This window comes from Mastigoproctus giganteus, chromosome 4 (genome assembly GCF_048544385.1).
Source record: "Mastigoproctus giganteus isolate SK-2022 chromosome 4, ASM4854438v1, whole genome shotgun sequence".
In the NCBI taxonomy this organism is placed as follows: Eukaryota; Metazoa; Arthropoda; class Arachnida; order Uropygi; family Thelyphonidae; genus Mastigoproctus; species Mastigoproctus giganteus.
Genome location: NC_143578.1, coordinates 87079008 through 87100961, shown reverse-complemented (window position 1 = coordinate 87100961; position 21954 = coordinate 87079008). Strand labels below are relative to the sequence as shown.

General features: G+C 36.7%; 1 protein-coding gene across 1 annotated transcript in view; it reads right to left on the bottom strand.

The window, feature by feature from the left end:
• LOC150086886 (uncharacterized) overlaps nucleotides 1-21954 on the bottom strand; it is a 161086-nt gene that overhangs the window by 8012 nt on the left and 131120 nt on the right. The window contains exon 12 of the mRNA XM_090372309.1: nucleotides 3839-3930. Coding sequence (XP_090228435.1) covers nucleotides 3839-3930 — 92 coding nt within the window. The remainder of the gene's footprint in view (nucleotides 1-3838; nucleotides 3931-21954) is intronic.

The window sequence follows — 21954 nt, the reverse complement described above, 5'->3', positions numbered from 1 at the left end:
CTGCCACCTAGTTTCCTGAGATTTCAGTGGCTAGGACCTAAAAAAAAAAATAAATAAATAAATAAAATAAAAATAAAAAAAAAATAAATAAATAAAATAAAAATTAAAAATAACTAAGGAAAAAAAAAAAAAAAAAAATTTGAAAGGTTATCGCGTGGTAGTTGTGCTAGAATTGTGAGGCCGAAAATTGTGGGCGAGTCTAATTTGGCTGTAATTAAGTTTGGATGTGTGGGTCATTCGCTTGCGTGCAGGTAGAGTGGGAGGGAGACTGAAGGCTGGGGGGGGGGGCGACAGACAAAAGAATAGAGTCGAAAGAGAAGGTGACTCCAAGATTTGGTGGGGCATGCCCATGCCCCACCAAATCTTGGAAGGGAAAGTGTGGGTGGCAAGGAGGGAAGGAGACAGAGGGACCATCACCTCCCCCCCCCCACCCGGCCAGGGAAAGGGAAGAAAAGTGGACCAGGCAAGGGCGCCATGTCAGATCGCCAATAAGGCTAGTGTGCAGAGAGGCTCTGCAGTTTCTTCAGTTGGTGGAATGTCATTTTTGGGACATTGTCCCATCCGAGGTTTACAAAGTCCAGTTTATTTTGTAGCCATTCATTGGTTAAGATCCCATCCGAGGTTATTTAGTCCAGTCAGCTTGGATGTGCATTTGCGATTTCATTTTGTTCCTTCTGTTATGAAGTCGGATCCCTGCGGGTTTGATTTGTTCTGGTGGTCCTTAGTGGTGTCGAATTGTTTTTCAGATTATGGGCAGCTTTGATGGGTACTTGCATTCTCTTCATTGCAGTGGTTGCAGCTTCGGGAAGGTCCGTCTTCTGCTGAAGAGGCCCTGAGCGAATTTTGTTAGCGCTTTGTAGCTGTCTTCTTCTAGGATGAGGTGTTCCTGGTTTTGCAGTGTGAATCGAATTTCAGTGATGAGCCGGCAGCGTAGATCTTGATACAGGTGACAGTGATACATGAGGTGTTCCCATGTTTGGCCACAGTGGCAAAGAGGAGTGTCACTGAGTCGGAAGCCTGACAACTTGTGTCTGAATGCACCGTGTCCGGTGAGTAGGTATGTGACCAGGAGTCCTGGAGACATCCAGTGGGGATATTTTGGATATACAGTCTGAATTGTCGGCACAAATTTCCGGGTGATTTCACCTCTGATTGAATTTTCCCAGCGGGTTTGCCAGGTCTGTTGGAGATGCAGTGTGAGTCGCTTCTTTTCCATTTTAGGGTCATTGGCTAAGTCAATCGTGTAGTTCAGGCAGGTGGACGTTTTTCCTTTGCTGAGGTGGTGTAGGATTCCATGACGAACGATCTCCAGGTCCAGGGGGAGGGCACCCATAAGGACCTGCAGCGCGTGAGTACCCACCGTCCTGCAGGCTCTGGAGATCGTTAGCAGGGTATATCTTTGTATCGTCTCGAGTTTTCTCCTGTTGACCGCAGTGGTCGCTTTGTGGTATCAGACTCCGCCGGCATATGAAATGGCTGGCAGGAATACTGTCGTATAGAAGAGGGCGAGGTCCTTTTCCTCAAGCCCCAGTCCTTATGGGTGACTCTTGCAAAGAGTGCAGAATAGTTTCTGATTTTATTCCTGATGTATGTCAGATGTGGTGTGAAGGATAGATTCCTATCGAGCATGACTCCCAAATGTTTTAATTCCATTGCGAGTTTGACAGTTTTCCCCTGGACTTTGATTTGGGGAGGCCTCCTAATATCTAGGTTCCCCCTGAGTAGGACTGAACATGTCTTGGTTGGAGAAATTGTGAGTTTGTTGTTGTCAGCCCAGTCTTGCAGGATAGTGACTGCTCTATTTGCGGAGTTCTCTAATTGTGCTCTAGATTCCTCAGCAAGCATCAGAATAAGATCGTCTGCATAAGCCTGGGATGTGACGTTTCCAAGGTTGAGATTTAGGAAGCCGTCTAGAACGACATTCCAAAGAAGAGGGCCCAGAACGGAACCCTGTGGGCATCCTCTGTGTATCAACCGTGATACAGAGCAATACGGAGTAGTGACTGTGACTGATCTGTCTGAGAGGTATGTACTGATGCATTTGTATAGATTTGCTGGCAGGTTAGCCTCCCGGAGCCTGCTGAGGACACTTGACCACCAGAGAGTGTCAAACGCCCCAGCAAAATCTATTGCGATGGCGAGGAAGTACTTTCGGTTGGTTGTGGTTGCGGCTTTAACAATATTTTCCAATGCATCTACGGTGGAGTGTCCTTTTCTGAACCCGAACTGATTTCGGGATTGAAGGCCTGCGTTTTGAGTAGTGAGTTTCTATCCGATTTCGTAGAAAGTGTTCCATCAGTTTGCTCAGTACAGACAGTAAGGCTATGGGTCTGTAGGACCCTGGGAGATCCTGCTGCTTTGTTGGATTTTTGAGGATGAGCCGAAGCGTTGCCATTTTCCAGGTGTGTGGGAAATAGCCTTCTTTTAGGCACTGGTTAAATAAATTTAGTATTTTTTCTGGGATTGTCTCAACTGCCTTTTTTACGATTTCTGGCTCTAATAAGTCTGCACCTGGTGATTTCCTGTTTCTTAGTTTGGCGGCTGCAATGTCCAGTTCGATCCTAGTAAAGGGCTCCTCCTCTTCGATTGTTGTGTAGATACTATTTCTTAGGCAGAGCGATGTTTGTTCTGGGGTGGTTGGATCCAGGTGTTTCTGGAACATGGCATCTAGGATATTATTGATGGATTCCTGCCACGTTTTGGTGTACTCCCCTTGTGGGGAGTACACCAAAACGTGGCTGTACTCCCCTTGTGGGGAGTACAGCCAATTTCTCCCCTGGTGGAAGAAATTCGAACCAATTTTTTTCTTCTACAAATTGTTTCCCCATACCCTAAATGACACCCACCGATTTTCACAGTGCTATCTCTGTTTTGAAACTGGCATCTCCTGACTAGGGAAAATTATTTTATAACCACCCAGTATATTCCAACAATCAATTACTCTTTGGCAAACTTCTGTATATTCATTCTCAACCATCATTTTTCAATTTAAATTTATGTTCCCTAAAAAATTTTTAGTAAAAATTTTTAGAAAACAGTAAAAAATTTTTACTGTTTTCTCTTAACTGTACGCTCACACATGCAGTTACTTGGTTGCAAATCCTGTTTTCCTCAATTGCAGCATGGTGTTTTTCTTTCCCACAATAATAATTCAAGATCTGGTTATGACAGCAGTTATTAATCCATTTCAAAGAGTATAAAGGAGCTGATACATCTCCATATATTTAAAAGGTTTTATCACCAGATTTTTATTACTCTAATCTTTCTGGTTATTATGACAGAAAAATAAGCAGCTAAAAAAAAAAAAAAAAAAAAAAAATCAGTGTGGTAGATCACTTTTACTGTGAACTGCTAGAGTTAAACCCAAACTGATAAATGTAATCTATTTACACATAACCTTCAAAGAAACTGTTTACTGTGCAAGACCAGTAAAGTCAATGATTTGCAGTTTATAATTAAAACATGATTGGCCATTCTGATAATTATCAGGACATTGGAAGGCCAGTCTGATTGCTTGATATTTTATTTTAGAACACAGCATAAAACTGTTGATATTGTTCTTGTTCAGTGTTTGTTCTTATTTTGGAAGTTGTTTCATATTTCCTCCAGGAAATTAGACGTTCTCTACAAGCTGTTTGTGATGTAATTTTACATATTGCATAGATATCATTACGTAATAAATGGGACTAAAATCATCATTTCAACTTTCAAACTTTAGTTACTTTTTTCAGTTTAAAAGATTAAAAAAGATCCATTATGGTTGGTAATAGTTTTGCTGTAAATACTTGTTTATTTAAAATGTATTGATAAAAAAGATTTTTTTTTTTTTACAACTAACCTTTCAGTCTCCGATCATCTGGCTTGAAGAAGAAATAAAACTGTTGACTTTGAGGCATTTTTTCATCAGATTGTGATGGACACCCTATCACACTAAATGAGAAACACAAATATGCAGTTTAGAAAGAATGTAAGAGACTTCCATGGGCTCAATTTATCCTATGTTGTATTAATATCCAAAAATAAACAAAGGAATTATCTTTATTCCATCTATATGATTTATTCTGATCCAACTCTCCTCAAATGTTGATAAATTACGAATGATAATTTAAAATTTTAAAACCAATTTTAAAATTAGAAATGCCATCAGCCCACGAGTAATTAGTACCCCAGGATTGCAGTCGTAGACCCAACCCGACCCCAGAAATATCAAACCCCACACAACCTCTAGTAATGGTAAACATTATGTCAGGCAAACGAGAGTTAAAAATATAAGTTAGAAAATACTACGAATAAAATCCACTAAAAACTCCCTGAAGTGGACCAAAACTGACAATGCGTAACATTATTAGTAGGAGATTAATCTTTAGCGTGCATGCATTCAAATGACTACAAATCAGATATGAGAAATGGTCAGAGGATGTTTATAGAATTACTTTGTAGTTTCATTTCTAAAGTTTTGGCAATTAACAGCTTAGTATAACTATGCTGATTATTCAGGATTTTAGCTTCATTAAAAAGAAACGTATGTTTTCGTTTATCACATGAAATGCTATTTCCGAAGAATTTGCAATTATGAATTATGAAAATTATGAATTATCATTCATAATTTATCAACATTTGAGGAGAGTTGGATAAGAAGAAATCCTATAGACAAAATAAAGGTAATTCCTTTGTTTATTCTTGCAAAAGCAATTTGAGGAACAAATTCAAAAACTAAAATCAATGAACTTATTACTGAAAATAACTGTACATTCTCTTCCCTTTCTCTTTTTAACATGCATTTGCTAAAAGTAAGCAATTATTTTCTAAACTGAACTGTTCTAGTGGCAGTTCAGTTTACAAACAAACAAACAAACAAACAAAAAAAATACTTGGCACAATGACATGTCATTCTTTTAATCAATCACTAAGTGAAATTATTCTCTGGATAGTTCTGCACATGCACTGCTTGGCACTGTACTGACCAATAACTGCATGTCTAGAATTCTCCTGGCTGTGCAATTGTCACTTTTATAACTTTTTCAAAGAAATTATATGCAAGGTTTAGCAATAAAATTCCAGAACTGGTGCTTTTGGCGAAGGGAAAAGGAAGGTCCATGCAAAGATTGTGCCACACGGCCTTACAGGGGTTATACCAAACAAAGACTTCTTCCAGACTTGTAAAAATGCTTTTGCCCATTTCGCACTTGTTGTGAAGACATTTCTGAAGAAAAATGGCACTGTACAGATCACCATACACTCTACTTTCCCAATCTAGCACCAGTGGAAATTTGATATTTTCCTCTTTCCCAAATTGAAACCTTTCCTTAAAGGAAAGAGATTTCAGGATGTTGAGGACATAAAGAAAAACTTAACTGCTGAACTGAACAACATCTTTTTGGATGCCTTCACTGAGTCTTTTCAGAAACTTTTTGAACACTGACTGAAACTTGTGGGTTGATCACTCACAGACTAGCAAGACTTTTGTGGATTTATTGGAAGACTGTTTTGTACAGCAGCACATTAAAGAGGCAACAAGAGGGAGTAATACTCTTGATCTGATTATCAGCAATGATTATCCATGCATTAAGAATCTGCAGATAAAAGAAACACTAGGTGGCAGTGATCACGGTGTACTGATTTGGGATTTACTTAAAGATGTAACTACAATCAAGGGTAAAGGGATGGGTTTTTGTTTTTGTAAAGGTGACTACAGTTATCTGAGACAGGTTTTAAATTCTATACAGTGAGACCAATTGATGATGTTACCATCAGCAAGTTCTAAATGGGAAGCATTCAAAGAATTAATCATAAAAGCTACTAGTCATTTCATACCAACTAAGAAATACTCCTCAAGGTATAAGTCCAAATGGATGTCAGATGAACTGATGAAACTTTGGGCAGAAAAGAAAAGTGGATGCATAAAAATTATCGGGCAACACAGAAGCCTACGGTAGATATAAAGTAGTCTTTAATCAAGTCACAAAGGAGATTAGACCAATGAAGGCAAATTATAAGATATCTTTGGCAAAGGAGGCAAAGAAAAACAGCAAAAACTTCTTTACTTATGTAAAGAAATTTTTAATGTTTTTCACTAGAAGAAAGGGAACGAATCAAATTGGTCCACTTGATATCAATGGTTTAACCGTTGATGATCCTGCTCAGGTTGCTGACATGCTTAATGAGTATTTTGCACCTACATTCACACACGAGGAATTCTTTAGGGAAGCCAGAAGTTAATCAAGCTCTAACAGAGAGCTAAATGCTTTTGTATTAACTAAGGGGAAAGTGAAAGAGAAATTGTTGAAGTTAAACTTAAGAAAGGCACCTGGGGTTGACGGATCTATCCAGTTATATTAAGGGAGGCAGCAAAGGAAGTAAGCAAACCCATAGCCGTAACTATGAGAGCATCCTTGGATTCAGAGGAGATCCCTTGCAGCCTGGAGATGTGCGAAGGTATCCCCAATTCACAAAGAGAGATCAAAGGGCGACATGAATAATTACAGATCTGTTAGTTTAACTTCTGTTCCAGGGAAAATATTGGAGTCACTGGTTAAAGAAGCAATGCGGGATCATCTAGTCAAGACTGCAGTTATAGTTTAGGCACAGCATGGGTTTATTAAGGGGAAGTCTTGTCTGAAAAATTTGATCGGATTCTATGATATGGTCACAAAGGAACTAGGTGCAAAAAATATTTTTGATATCATATACAGTAAACTTCCGTTATTCGCGGGGGTTACGTTCCTGAGAAATGTCACGAATACCGAAAACGCGAATACTGAGTTATGGCTCCCATAGTAATAAAGGGGTTCCGTTCCAAAGTATGAAATATATAAGAAAAACTAGTCTAAAATTTTGTCTATGTATGTATTATATGTACCTTCATAATATGACTATGTACATAGACAGTACATAGTGAAATGCAAGCATATGGCATTGAAATGAAAATAAGAAACAATTTAATATTAAATGTAATATGCCTTTGCTAGCAAAAAAACTTATCCTGCCAGTGCTATCACCAGTTTCGCTAAAGTGTTGATAAAGGAGTTTTGCCTTTTCACGAATGATGAGTGAACTTAACGGAATTTTATTTTGAGTTCGGTATTCTATCCACAGATTTAAAGATTTTTCCATTTTTTCTAATTTAACATCACGAGTTACAGAGCAAATTTTTGAAGCAATTAGCGCGTTTTCACGGACACTACGGCGGATTTTTTCTTCCGATTTTTTTGATTGATCGTACCGTTGACTCATTGATTTTATAATGTTTTGCCACTGAGGAGACACTTTCACCATTAGAAATTTTATCTAATAACTAAATTTTATTCGCTAATGTCATCACCTTCTTTGATATTTTCACATTTCTCTTGTTATTCGTAGCCATATTTTTTTAGGGGCTAGAAAGAACTTGTCCACAATAAAGTCACTTTCTTCCGTTAACACACTCGAAAAAGTCTGTTTTACACTGCAAAACGGTAGATTTATCATTTTTGTAAGCATATCAATTTATAAATTGATAAATTTATTCAATTTATAAGCATATAAATTAAAAGCAAACGACGAAACTTTCCATGACAAGCGCATAACACATACTGAACAAGGATTAGCGAGAAACATCCACACTCACGATTTTATCACCCCTCTTCCCCCACCGAGCGATGTTTTGACCAGGAAAGATAATTTTAGCCATGTCCATGTTTTTTTATGGCGGAAAATATTCACGGCATTTTAAAATTCACATTTTTTTAGGTTTCATTTTATATTAAATCAGCGATCGCGAATAGCAAGGATTTACTGTACTTCGACTTTCAGGACAGCTTTTGATATTGTTGCACATGGAAGACTACTGTACAAACTGGAGTAGTATTGCTGTTTGTTTGTTTTTAGGAGCATTAGCAACTAAGGCCATACTGCTCCGGGATATGCGGTGGTCATTCCCTGACCTTTCCGCATCCTCTGTATTTGGTGGTGATGGGCTCGAACCCCGGTCTAATCAAGAAGCGTGTGCTACGCACTGCTGCTCTTTCCCACCTGGCTACGGAGGCACCCAGTAGTATGGCATTAAGGGCAAGTTGCTGCTACGGATTAAGGGATGGTTGGGTTAAAACAAGACAGAGTGGTAATCAATGGACATTGCTCTTCATGGACTAATGTTATTAGCGGAGTCCCCCAGGGTTCATTATTGGGTCCATTGTTGTTTTCGGTATTTATCAATGATACTGATGAAGGCATATCAGGCTTAATGTCCAAGTTTTCAGATGATAAAAAGGTTGTAGGGGTGTTAATGACAGTAATGTCAGTATGCAAACTGCAATGGGATCTAGAAAAGTTGGGTAGGTGGACTGAGAAAGGGCAACTGAAATTTAATATTGATAAATGCCATGTACAATATGGGTAGCAGCAACCCCAGAATAATGAACCAACTGTATGATAATACAAAAGAGTAGTGGAAAATGAGAAAGACCTGAGGGTAATTGTGCAGTCAGATATGAAGTTCTCTGAGCAATGCAGACAGGCTGCCAGTACAACTCATGGTGTTTTGTCAATGATATACAGGAAATTTGCCAGCAAGGATAAGGCAGTGATTATCCCATTGTATAGGGTAGTACACAGAACACATTTTAAGTACTGTATACCAGTCCAGAGGCCTCACTTTGAGAAGGATGTGGAGCTGCTGGAATGAGTACTCAGAAGGGCAACGAGATTGGTGAGTGGAACAAAGGGGTGCTCTTACCAAGAAAGGCTTCAGTTCTGCGAAGTGTAGTATCTGGAGACAAGGCTCCTGCAAGGTGATATGATTGAGGTGCTCAATGCTAATGGGATCCTTCCTCTTGCTCAAACACGAGGGGGCATAAATTCAAATTGAGAAGGACAGGTGCGGAATCGAGGCGCAGAAGTAAAAGCCTGCCTTTAGGCAATGGGTGGTTGGTTATTGGAACAAACTTCCATCTGTTGCTGTGGAAGTCAATAGTTAAAATAAACTCAAGGAAGAACTAGACAAACTATTGGAGGGAATGAATAGGTGAAATGGGAAGTGTAATTTTTTTTCTTTTGTTGATGTTGATAAGCTTGCTTTTTTTGCATCATATGCCAATACTAATGCTAATAAGTGTATTCAATCAGGTTGTGATTACTTTGAATAAAAATAAAATCATTTCTGAGCTCCTTCAACTCTGTTTTTATTGCACCAGTCTGGGAACTTTTATTAGCATTAGTAGAGGCATTTGATGCAAGAAAGCAAGCTTTTGCAGCATCAGCAAAAAAAAAAAAAAAAAAAACCCCACTTCCACTTCACCCCTCTGTTCGTTCAAAATACCTGTCCAGCTGAGCCTTAAACTTATTTAGGCTATCAACCTCCACTACAAGGGATGGAAGTCTGTTCCACCAACCAACTACCCGCTGGCTAAAGGCAAATTTCCACACGTCTATCCTACATCTCTCCTTCCTCAATTTGAATTTATGCCCTCTCAGGTGATTATTCTGAGCTAGAGGAAGAATCCCATCAGCATTGAGCATGCTCAAACCATTCAAGGCCTTATACACCTCAATCAGATCACCTCGCTGGTGCCTAGTCTCCAGACACTGTAATTTGCAAAACTTAAGCCTTTCTTCGTAAGAGCACCCCTTTGTTCCATTCACTAATCTTGTTGCCCTTCTCTGTACTCATTCCAGCAGCTCTACATCCTTCTTGAAATGAGGCCTCCAGACCTGTATACAGTACTCTAGGTGTGGCCTGACCATTGCCTTATACAAGGGAATAATCACCTCCTTATCCCTGCTGGAAAAATTCCTGTATATCATTGACAATACTCCATGAGCTACTCTTGCAGCCCGTCTGCACTGCTCAGAGAACTTCATATCTGCCTGCACAACCACCCTCAAGTCCCTTTCATTCTCTACCACTGTCAGTGTAGTACCACAGAGTTGATACGTTGCTCTGGGGTTGCTGTTTCCCATGTGTCGTACTTTACATTTGTCATGTTAAACTTCATTTGCCACCTCTCAGCCCATCTGCTCAACCTTTCCAGATCCTGTTGCAGCAGCATAGTGTCAGTAGTGTCCTTGACAACCCTGCCAACCTTTGTATCGTCTGCAAACTTGGACATTAAGCTTGATATACCATCATCAATATCATTTATAAATACAGAAAACAATAATGGACCCAACACTGAGCCCTGAGGGACTCCACTAATAACATTAGTCCACGATGAGCAGTGTCCATTGATTACCACTCTCTGTCTTCTCCCCCTCAACCACCCCTTTATCCATAGCAGCAATTTGCCTCCAATGTCACACTGCTCCAATTTGTGTAGCAGTCTTCCATGTGCAACAGTATCATAAGCCTTTCTAAGATCCAAGTATATAATATCAAAGCTATTCCCTGCATCCAGTTCTTTTGTGACTGCATCATAGTATCCAATCAAATTGGTCAGGCAAGACTTCCCCTTAACAAAACCATGCTGTGTCCGAGCTATAACTGAAGTCTTGTCTAAATGATCCTGCAGTGCTTCTTTAACCAGTGCCTCCATTAAATTTCCTGGAACAGAAGTTAAGCTCACAGGTCTATAATTACTTGTGTCAGCCTTTGATCCTCCTTTGTGAATTGGGGTCACATTTGCACATCTCCAGTCTGTGGGTACCTCCCATAATTATGGCTAAGGGTTTGCTTACTTCCTCTGCTGCCTCCTTTAATATAACTGGATAGATCCCATCCACCCCGGGTGCCTTTCTTGTGTTTATCTTCAACAATTTCTCCTCCACTTTACTCTCAGTTATCACAAGATTCTCTAGCTTACTGCTAGTTGAATACACCTCTGGCATTCCCCTCACTGAATAACTCCTCATGTGTGAATGTCGATGCAAAATATTCATTTAGTTTGTTAGCTACCTGAGCAGGATCATCAACAGTTGACCCATCAATATCAAGTGGACCAATCTGATTCATCCCCTTCCTTCTAGAGTTTACATAAGTAAAGAAGTCTTTGCTGTTTTTCTTTGCATCCCTTGCCAAGGATTTCTCATAATCTGCCTTCGCCTGCCTAACCTCCTTTGTAACTTGGTTGCATATCGTTTGTCACATCTCGTATATATCATTTAAAAAATATATACATATAAAGATTTCAGATTCATTTTTGTAATTAGCATAAAAGATAATAGTAGGTGTAATCACCTAACAGCACCTGTGCGTTACCAAAAGTTGCTCACATTAAAAACTTTGTTATATATATAACTAACAATTCTACATATGAGTGGCAAAACACTAAGAAGCAATTAGAAAGGAGGAGGAGGAGGACAGGGTGTCCACAATTAAGTCTAATTGTAAAGGATGTGGAATTATATAGCAACACATGCATTGAAATAATCTGAAAACTGTAGTTATTCTCAATGTCTGCATATAATATAATCCAATAACTTTTATTACTTTGTTTTGTAAAGCAAGTATAGTCTTTTAAAGGCAGAGGTTAAACTTTGTTATGTGTGTAATTGGAAGTTTTTCGCATATACACCATTTGGCTGCTCACTTACACTTGATACATTATTCACAGTTCAACATACATTCAACTCTGGGCATTCTTGCAGCTATGAAGGGAATAAAGATTGTTTTTTGCACTAACAGAGGTCACCTAACTTTTGATGAAAAAACACTAACTTGAAACAACTGTCATGTTGGAACCCTGCATTTCAGACCAACAGTGGTGTATATTTGTCTAAAATGCAGGTACAGTAAGTGCCGGTTACAGTGATTATTAGAATCAGCCGATTTAGAGAATAAAATTTCAAAGAACTGATTCAAATCAATAAAATGCACTACACTTTCATCATTTATTAGAATCACATTTTCGGTTATAAGAATCAATTTTGAATGCCTCTGATATTTTTCTAAAGCACAATTCTGAAGGTCACAACCATAAAACAATAAAAACAATTTGCAATTTTTGGTTTATTGGGCTTTTTTATAAAAATGTAGTTATTACAGCTTTAACAGTAAAAGAAATTGCCCAGTCAGTTACTGATAACTTCTCCAAGTAGGACGAAAATGATGAACCCAAACAAATTCTAGTTACAAAACGGCAAACTCATGAAACTATAGCCATTCTGAGGAGAGCATTGGAAGAAACTGGTGCCAATGATCTTGAATATAGACTGTTATACAATATTGAAAAATCTATAAATAGACTTTGTAGTGATAATTTGAAGCAATCTAAAATAAGTGAATACTTAAAATTATGATCATATTGCAAAGTGTTATGTTTAATATGTATATTAATTAAGCTCTGTACGCAAGTATAAATTTATTTTTATTTTGCTAATCTGTGGATAATATTCTTCCGATTTTCATGCATCATTTAAATGGTAATAAACTTTTGGTAATAAAGTGTAAATTTGTGCCTTATATCTTTATTTTTATAGCCTGTGGATAATATTCGTCGATTTTTGCTTATTAGAATCAAAATTAAATTTGCAAATGCAATCACTATAACTGCCACTTACTGTATATCTTATCCTTCATATTCTTTATGTGAAGAAATTTTAAATTGGATTTCTAGTTCCAAGTCTGTTAGTAAAGTAGTAAATATATATGCATCTACAATACTAAAAGAGATCTGAAGGTGTAAAAGTTTTTGAATGCAAAAATTGTTTTTATTATTATTTTTGACAGAATGCAGTGGAAGCATTTTTCATCCTTTCTTCCAAATACTAATAAAATAATAAATAAGGATCACACAATGCCATGGATAATAAAATAAATTTTTATTCATATTTCATACAGCCACCCTAGCAAGAGGGTGGCTTGTATGGAGATATGGACATACCAGCTCAATGGAATGGCAGCATATGGGTTTGATTTCACAATGTATGTAAAAATATCTATTAATGTTGGACCTAGGATGACTCCCAAGTAATATCCCATTAAAAAATTAAATAAATACAATTAAATTAATTAATTAAACAAATTTATTTGCTTATATGCTCTAAAATTACTTCCAATGTTTTTTTTTTTTTTTTTTAACTATGTAAGCATTGATATTGAAAATTTATGTATTCTGGAACTTTGGAATAGGAAGGTATATGTATACTTTATTTTGAAGAAATGTTCACATTTCTGTCAAAACATCTGCAAAATAAATGTATTTCTTCAATATTACCAAAGAGGCTTCCAGTGTTGGGAAATTGTATTGATGGATGTCTTTCTGGGAATTACACGGGAAATAAAAAAACTGGTTTAATAACATAAAATCACCATATAGTGGTGATTTTATGTTATCTTTTCAATTTTCAAAAAAATTGAAAAGATGCAGCACAGTAAAATCCAGTCCAATATCTATTGAAAATTTTACAAAAAGAAATAAAAATCTCAAAACTACTGCAAGTTTCTTGCTCCATCAAGTGCTATATACAACCACGAGACTGTCACAGCTTCCCAACATCAGGTACTGTTATTTATTCTGGAAGCATATTGACACATTATGTTTAAACATAATATATATATATACACACTGGTGCTCAAAGAAAGTGCAATCAACTAGGAATTTCACATTTCTAACCCTTTTTCACGATGGTATGTTACATTAACTAGCACCACAAATAGAAATATAAACAAAAGATATTTATTAATAGTTAAGGCAAACCTAAGTAATATTTGAGAGGTGCTCTCAAAATATTCCAAAATGAGCATTTGCAAACTTTATATAACAATTTTGGTAAACACAACAATTATGGCTAAAATGTTATCAGAAGCCCTCAATTTGCTTCAGTTTATCATATCATTTTAAATGGAAAACAATATGAAAAGTTCACCAGGTGCAAACTAACATTTAGTTCAACCGCCTCTGGTCCTGATGACAGTAGCACACCACCGAAGATAATCAACTGATAGTTCATGGTTCTAAACATCAATTATGGCTTCCTGAAGTTCATGAAGGGTCTTTGGTTTCTTTCTGGCAACTGCAAATTCCACACGATTCCAACAGTTCTCTATAGGATTTTGGTCCGAGCTGTTTCCTGGTCAGCTAAGAGTTCTAATGGACTGTTCTTCCAACCATTTTTTCACCTGTAACAAATGTAAACACGTTACTGTCAAACCTCTAATGCAGAAATGAAGCTAAAGTAACTACAGAAATGCCTACTTACACTTTTCGCCCAATGACAAGGAGCAGAGTTGTCCTGAAAGATGCAGTTCCCTGACATGTTGAAATGGTCTCTAATGGTTGGCAGAAATTTGCCTTCCAATATAGCCAGGTATCCACTGGCATTTACGGAACTTTTTATAAACTGCAGGTGACCTACTCTGCGATACGAAATGCACTCCCCTATCATTTGGCTGGTAGGGAATTTCAATGTAGACACCATACAGTCTGGATGGTATTCTTCACCACGTCTATGGCAATTGTTCATCTCCCATCAGAGCCATGCGGGTTGAATTTCTTCTCATCCGAGAAAATAACTGACTTCCACTGCTTGGGGGTCCATTTGACATGCTCCTTACACCGAATTAATTAAGCCCTTTTCATTTTTGTGTGAGGAACTTCTTAGAACGACAAGCTACAAATCCATTTTTGAAGAGGCACCTTCTGACAGTTACTGCACTTGCTACCACTCCTGTATGTTCTTCCCATTCTCTTTTCAGCTCAGGCAAAGAAGCTTCACTTCAAAACGCGATCTTGTTTTGGCATAGAGACTTGGTTTGTCTGGTTCCTTTTTTCCTATCAGCAGAACCAGTATTCTTGAGTTTGAAAAGAAATTTACTCACTGTCGAATCATTACAAGACACTCTATAAGCAATATGATGGGAAGAACATCCTTCCTCACGTACAGCAATAATAGCACTCTTTCTTCGTGGCATCAACTGCATGTAACTTGCCATCCTGACACTAACAAGGAATGACTGCAACTCTTGCAGAGCGTGCTTATATAGCTGAAAGTAACAGCTGAATGCAATATTACGTCATCACCTATGCGTGTCAATTTTATTTGATGCAATCTGTAAGAAATATTGCCACATACTTATGTTATTCGGACGACAATTACAATTTTAAGGGATGATACACTTTCTTTGAACACAAGTGTATATGACATGCATTTTTGTTTCAAAACGTATGTCATATATACTTGAAAAGTAAGTTACTAGTTTGTTTCTTTTTATTCTTGCCTAACAAAGCTTATAATGTGATGCTTTGATTATGGGCTTGATAATTTTAGTGTTTCACCACCTCAGGAACATTACTGCACTTTACATTCTAAACCTTAAGTCCTCCCCCAACAAAGGTCAAATATCAAAACCGTAAAATATTCTATATTTAATGCAGGAATAGCTGAAGTTCTGTGACACTTGGCAATACTAGGTGGTATAGACTCTCTCAGCATCTACTTTGCTAAATTGGAAGGCTAAAATGGCTAAAACCATGTGTGGGCTCCATCTGATCATAGCATAGTGCGAGTTCATTTGATTAACATCAATAAATGCATTGCCCTCGAAAGCTACAAAAAAGTTTACACAATTATATTTACTTTAGAATTCCAACTGCAGCAGTCTATAATATATTTTGTATTTTCTTTAATGTTTTTTTTTTATTATTTTTTTATTTTTTAAACTAAAAGCTAAGAAGGTGAGTGTAGAGTTGCTTTGCTGCTCTGTTGGAATGCTGCATAATCCTTCTACAGTCAGTGAAGATCTGGATACTTTACTAACAGTGGGGCCATACTGGGTTCAAAAAATTTGGCAAGGGTTAATAGTAATAGTATTTGCCGTATAGTGCAAGGAAGTCACAGGCTTTTGCTGCACTGGCAAGAAAAAAAAAAAAAAAAAGAAAGAAAAAAAAAGTAGACACGAAAATACCAATTATATGCATCCCTCCTCGCACAGGTGACCATATAAAGATTCTACTATATGTACAAAGCTTTCAGAGTGACATACCACTTTATTAAATAAGTTCAAATAGGCAGCAAATATGACCCCTCAAAAGGGTGCAGAATCCCAGGTAAATTACATAATCACATTTTATTACTGAAGAGCTTTTATTTTAATACAGAGATCATTGGTTACCTTCCATTTATGGGGGGGGGAGGGGGAGGAAGGGTCAGTGAATAGTCAACTTTGGCAGATTCCATCTACTTATCACATCATCACGACTATCTAGTAACCAATAAGAAGGGTTATAGGAAAATTTTTCATGGCACTGAAAGGTACAGTTAATGAATTTTTACCATGCAATTATATTAATTTCATGGTAAAAATTTTCCAAAGGGATATTCAAAAATTACATGCCATAATGTTTAACTTTTTGAAAACCAAAAAGTTAATTTGTGAAAGACAAATCCTCTGCTCAATTTCATAATGGCAGGACTTACAGTATGGATATGCCCCAAAAATGCTATGAATGCCTAGTATACCAACAGTGACCACACACAAGTGAAGCAATGTAAGCAGAAGTAAGGGTATGGCATTCATACAGGAATAGCTATACCTCTAAACATTAACCTATAAACTTCTTAACCTCTGTGGCACTTGGCAATATAAGGTGGATTAGAGTTTATATATATAAACTCTAATCCTCAGTTTTCTGCCACTTTTCTAAAAGGAAAGCTAAAATGGCAAAACCATATTTGGGCTCCAAAGCAAAAGCTCCAATCCCTCACTATCTCTTCTATCATACAATATTAGTAAAGTCTTTTATGAGCTGCATGGTGAGACTTAACAGTCCTTACAACTTTTACCTCATTTACACCAATGTATCACGAATAGTCACACTGATGAAACAAACTTATCTGCACAAAGAACTAAATCTCGCAAAAATCTTCCTAATTTATTTCACCAATATACATGGTCTTAGTTCTAATCTCAATGACGCCCATTCCATCTACAATCTTCTTAGCCCCACTTACTTTTTCTAATAGAATATCAACTGATAGTTGATATTCTGTTAGAAAAAAGGTGAGTGGTGATTTCTTCAAATCACCACTCATCTCATTTGTCCTAATTATATTCTTCGTGATTCCTTCTGCTTTAAAGATGGTAATTGCATGTATATGTACACATGCCTTGACTTTCTTTCTATGAAAGTAATTTTCTTTGTGATTTTAATGTTCATAATCTTAGCTGGCAGAGATGCTGAATTCTTTGCTATTACTAATGTCCTCTTATAAAGAATGAAATAAAAAATAATAAAGTCAGGAGTGCACCTTTTGCAAGGCTTGTTCATGTCTGTTCTAAATAGATATGAAAATTAAAAAGATGTTGGGTGTAAAATAATTTTTACTTCTGTCAAGCCATTTCCCAATATTTTTAGTTGACACTCCTTGCAAGAGATGCAGTTCTTATTAGGTGGTGTCCTATCTTTATTTTTTATTTTATTCTTTTGATATATATTTTATATAAACTAAACGGATATATTAAGTTAAGGATAAAGGTTTACTGAATCCATTTACAGGTAGTTCAACTTTACGAGTTCTCAGGTTTACGAGTGCTTTTTTTCAAACATCAACAGAATAGAAAATATGAATATTAATTAAAATAAATAAATGCTAAAAACATTCGTAAATATGGCATTTCAAACCACACATACATGCAATACAGTAGTCATAGTAGACATTACTACTGTGCATGCATCTATTTGTTCAGGCAGAGATAAGGAGGAAGGTCCAACTTTTAAAGAATTTTGAAAAAATTCCCTATTTTAGATGCAATCAAAATAATAAAATCAGCTTGGGACAAAATTACACAGAACATGGTGTTTGGAATAAACTCTGTCATCATTTTTATTGATAATTTGAAGGATTTCAAGAACCAGCAGAGGTAATACAAAATGAAATAGAAGTAGTCATTAATATTGCTAACCAATTGCAGCTTGAGGTTTCTACATGCTATTGTGAAATTTCTAAAGAATTTCATGGGATTGTGGCAAGGCATTCCGATATGCCTGGGTAGTAGGGAAAGTATGCAGTTGAGATAAATTCATTGTTACGGGGTGGATTAGATCATGCAACAAGTTCACGAGTTGCAAATTACACTTGTCTAGAATATGAGATGGACAGCCGATCTGGAAAGATCAGCCCTTACCTTGGAAATTTCCAACTGCCTGTCATCTATGCAGCTGGAGATCACTGAGCACTCACGTAACTATCGGCGATGCTCGTGGCTTGAGGCACCACACATAGCCAAATATAGTAGTGTCTTCAACTCCAACAGGGGAGTATGCATGCGCCGAATCATGGAGGCAACTGTTTTACAGTATACTGAACACTGGCATACGTGACTTACATTCCCAGCATCAGACGTCTGGTTCTGCCCAGTGAACAATTCATTTATTGTTTTATTCCATGTAATGTCCATCCACTTTGTGTAAGTGAGTTACTTTGTCTAATGCATGGTCACACCCAGTCTTATGTCGTTATTCTTTATTTAATGTAATCTGTAACAGCTGAAGAAGGGGCACCTTGCCCCGAAAGCTCCTGTTTGTTTTTTTAAAATTGTATCTTAGTTCAATAAATAAGTCTCAGTGTTTTCGGAGGTATCAATGTATTCCTAATAGTAATGCATCCTGAAACCAAAGGCTTTTTCTCAAATATTCTTTAACATTTGTATAACATAAATAATTTCATTATTATAATTTGCTTTATTTTAAAGGTTATGTTTTCATTATTTCTTTGGATAAATAAATCATTGTTTAAGCATAAACTATTGTTTTGTTAACCTTTATTTAACATTACTATGGTCAAATTTCATTGTTGAGAATGCAACCCCTGTTTTTAACATTAAATCTATGGAAAAAAAATTCCCACTTTACGAGTTTTAGCTTTACGAATGTGGTTCAATAAAGAATCGCCCTCACCTATTTCCACATATCGCGGTCGTGATATTTTGTCTGTAGCATCACACATATCTCTGTACTAAAGGTGTAAAATTTCAGACCTGTGTCTTAATTTATTTTTTGCTTACAGAGCTGAACGTGTGATGAAGTAGCATCATGGACAAAGTTGAAACCAGAGCTGTAATCTGGTATCTGTTCTTGAAGAGGAAATCTCCTAAAGAAATCCACGAGAAGATGACTGCTGTATGTAAGGATGAAGCCCTATTCTATGGCATTGTGAAGCACTGGCATAGACAGTTTAGGTGTGATCGGACATCGGTAGAATCTGAGGTGGTCAGATTCTACCGATGGAGGTCGTCCCTATTCAGCCACTGATGACAGCATGATCAGAAAAGAGGAGCCATTAATCATGGAAGATCGCAGGATATCTGTGCGTGAATTGTCCCAGGAGGTGAAGATTAGTGTGGGCTCTGTTGAAACAGTCCTCCAAGACCAACTCCATTTAGGGAAGTTGAGTGAAAGATGGATTCCCTGATTATTGACTGGTTTCCAGAAGGCTGATCAACAACAGAAATCGCAATAGGAACAAATTAACTCGTAAAGTCGAGAACTACCTATAATTTATATCAAAAAATTTACATAACTAGATGCCCTTACACAACTTGCTCATTTACTTACTAAAATACAGTAAACACTGATTTATGAACATACATTTTTATAGTTTGTAAAGCTAAAGTTTGTAAATTGGGACCAATTTCCCATAGATATAAGGGGAGGGCATTTTAGTAAGCAATAGTGGACTGAAATATTTTTTTTTCTCTATTAAATGGAGATATGAACGAATAGTGGGAAGTGTTTAAGGGATTCATCTTGTAACCCACTAAGGGAAAAAAAGCATGTTATAATTACAAACTACTGTGAACCACCAATTCATATGTCAATTATAAGCATTTATAAGCATATTTGTAAAAAAAGCACTGATGGAGCAAGATAGACAAAATCTGAGCATGGAAAATCACTGACAATGATAGTAAAGAAAAGGAACAGAGTTTGTTATTCCCTTCATATGTAAATACAAAAAAGAAGAGAGTAAATCAGATAGGCCGCCTCTTATAAGATGGAAGTGATGCATTTCACAGACCACCAAGGTGAAATGGCAGACAAGTTGGATGTTTTTTGCAATGACTTTTCTGATCAAAAACAAGTCTGAACAAGGAGGAAATAGGTAAGGAGTCAACTAGCTATAAAATGAGGGATATAATAATCTCTGGGAATCATCTACTGGAAGAGGAGTGGACCTGATACTGAAAAGTAATTTTAGGAGTGCGATTAATGCTGAATTTGAGACTGCATCAAAAGCTGAAGAAATTGCTAGGAAACAAAAAAAAAGAAGTAAATATTGAGTTTATTGTTCCAGGCTTTCAAAATTTTAGTACATTGGAGACTCACAGCTGGGGAAAGCAGAGTAGCCAGAAAGCTCGTAGAGGGCTTATACTGTGAAAATTTGAGATGTGACCATTTTAAGTACAGTAGAATGTTGGTCATCCAAAATAATTTGAAAGGCTGATCTTTCTTTTATTTTTTTTTATTGCTGGTAGTACAGTAAGCGCTGGTTATAGTGATGACTTTTGCAAATTGAATTTTGATTCTAGTAAGCGAAAGATTGAGTTTACTACCCATTTATAATAGATTGTACAAACAAAAAGCCCAATAAACCAAAAACTGCAAATTGTTTTTATTGTTTTATGGTTGTGACCTCTAGAATTCTATAAGACCTTCAAAAATGTGCTTTAGAAAAATATCACAGAGACTAATAGCAGTGGTGAAACTAGAAAAAGTGGGCCCCAATGCAAAGTTTAGTGTGGCCTGCTAAAAATATTTGTTTTGGTAAAAATAAAAAATTAACAATACAACGGTAAACGTGATACTCAGGAATATTATAGGTGCAATAGTAATACAGTAAACCCCCGCTATTCACGGGGGTTACGTTCCTGAGAAATGCCGCGAATACTGAGTTATGGTTCCCATAGTAATAAAGGGGTTCTGTTCCAAAGTATGAAATATATAAGAAAAACTAGTCTAAAATTTTGTCTATGTATGTATTATATGTACTTTCATAATATGACTATGTACATAGACAGTACATAGTGAAATGCAAGCATATGGCATCGAAATGAAAATAAGAAACAATTTAATATTAAATGTAATATTTATTAGAAATTTCAAACAAATCTTTCAATCCAGTGCCTTTGCTATAGCTAAAAAACTTATCCCTTTATCAACACCAGTTTCGCTAAAGTGTTGATAAAGGTGATTTGCCTTTTCAAGAATGATGAGTGAACATAAGGGAATTTTATTTTGAGTTCGGTCTTCTATCCACAGATTTAAAGCTTTTTCCATTTTTTCTATTTTAACATCACGAGTTACAGAGCAAATTTTTGAAGCAATTAGCGTATTTTCATGGACACTACGGCAGATTTTTTCTTCCAATTTCTTGATTGATCGTACCATTGACTTATTAATTTTATGTTTTGCCACTGACAAGACACTTTTACCATTAGAAATTTTGTCTAATAACTGAATTTTACTCGCTAATGTCATCACCTTCTTTGATCTTTTCACAATTCCTTTGTTATTCGTAGCCATATTTTTTTAGGGGCTAGAAAGAACTTGTCCACAATAAAGTCACTTTCTTCCGTTAACACACTCGAAGAAGTCTGTTTTACACTGCAAAACGGTAGATTTATCATTTTTGTAAGCATATCAATTTATAAATTGATAAATTTATTCAATTTATAAGCATATAAATTAAAAGCAAACAATGAAAACTTCCATGACAAGCGCATAGCACATACTGAACAAGGATTAGCGAGAAACATCCACACTCACGATTTTGTCACCCCTCTCCCCCCACCCACTGAGTGCTGTTTTGGCCAGGAAAGATGATTTTAGCCACGCCCATGTTTTTTATGGCGGAAAACGTTCATGGCGATTTAAAATTCACATTTTTTTAGGTTTCATTTTATATTAAATCAGCGACTGCAAATACAGATACCGCGAATAGCGGGGATTTAATGTACTATACTCAATAATTACCCCCTAAATGGGCCCATATTTGACTTTGGCCACTGCAGTCACAAATCCTTAAAAACTGCCCTGGAAGCAG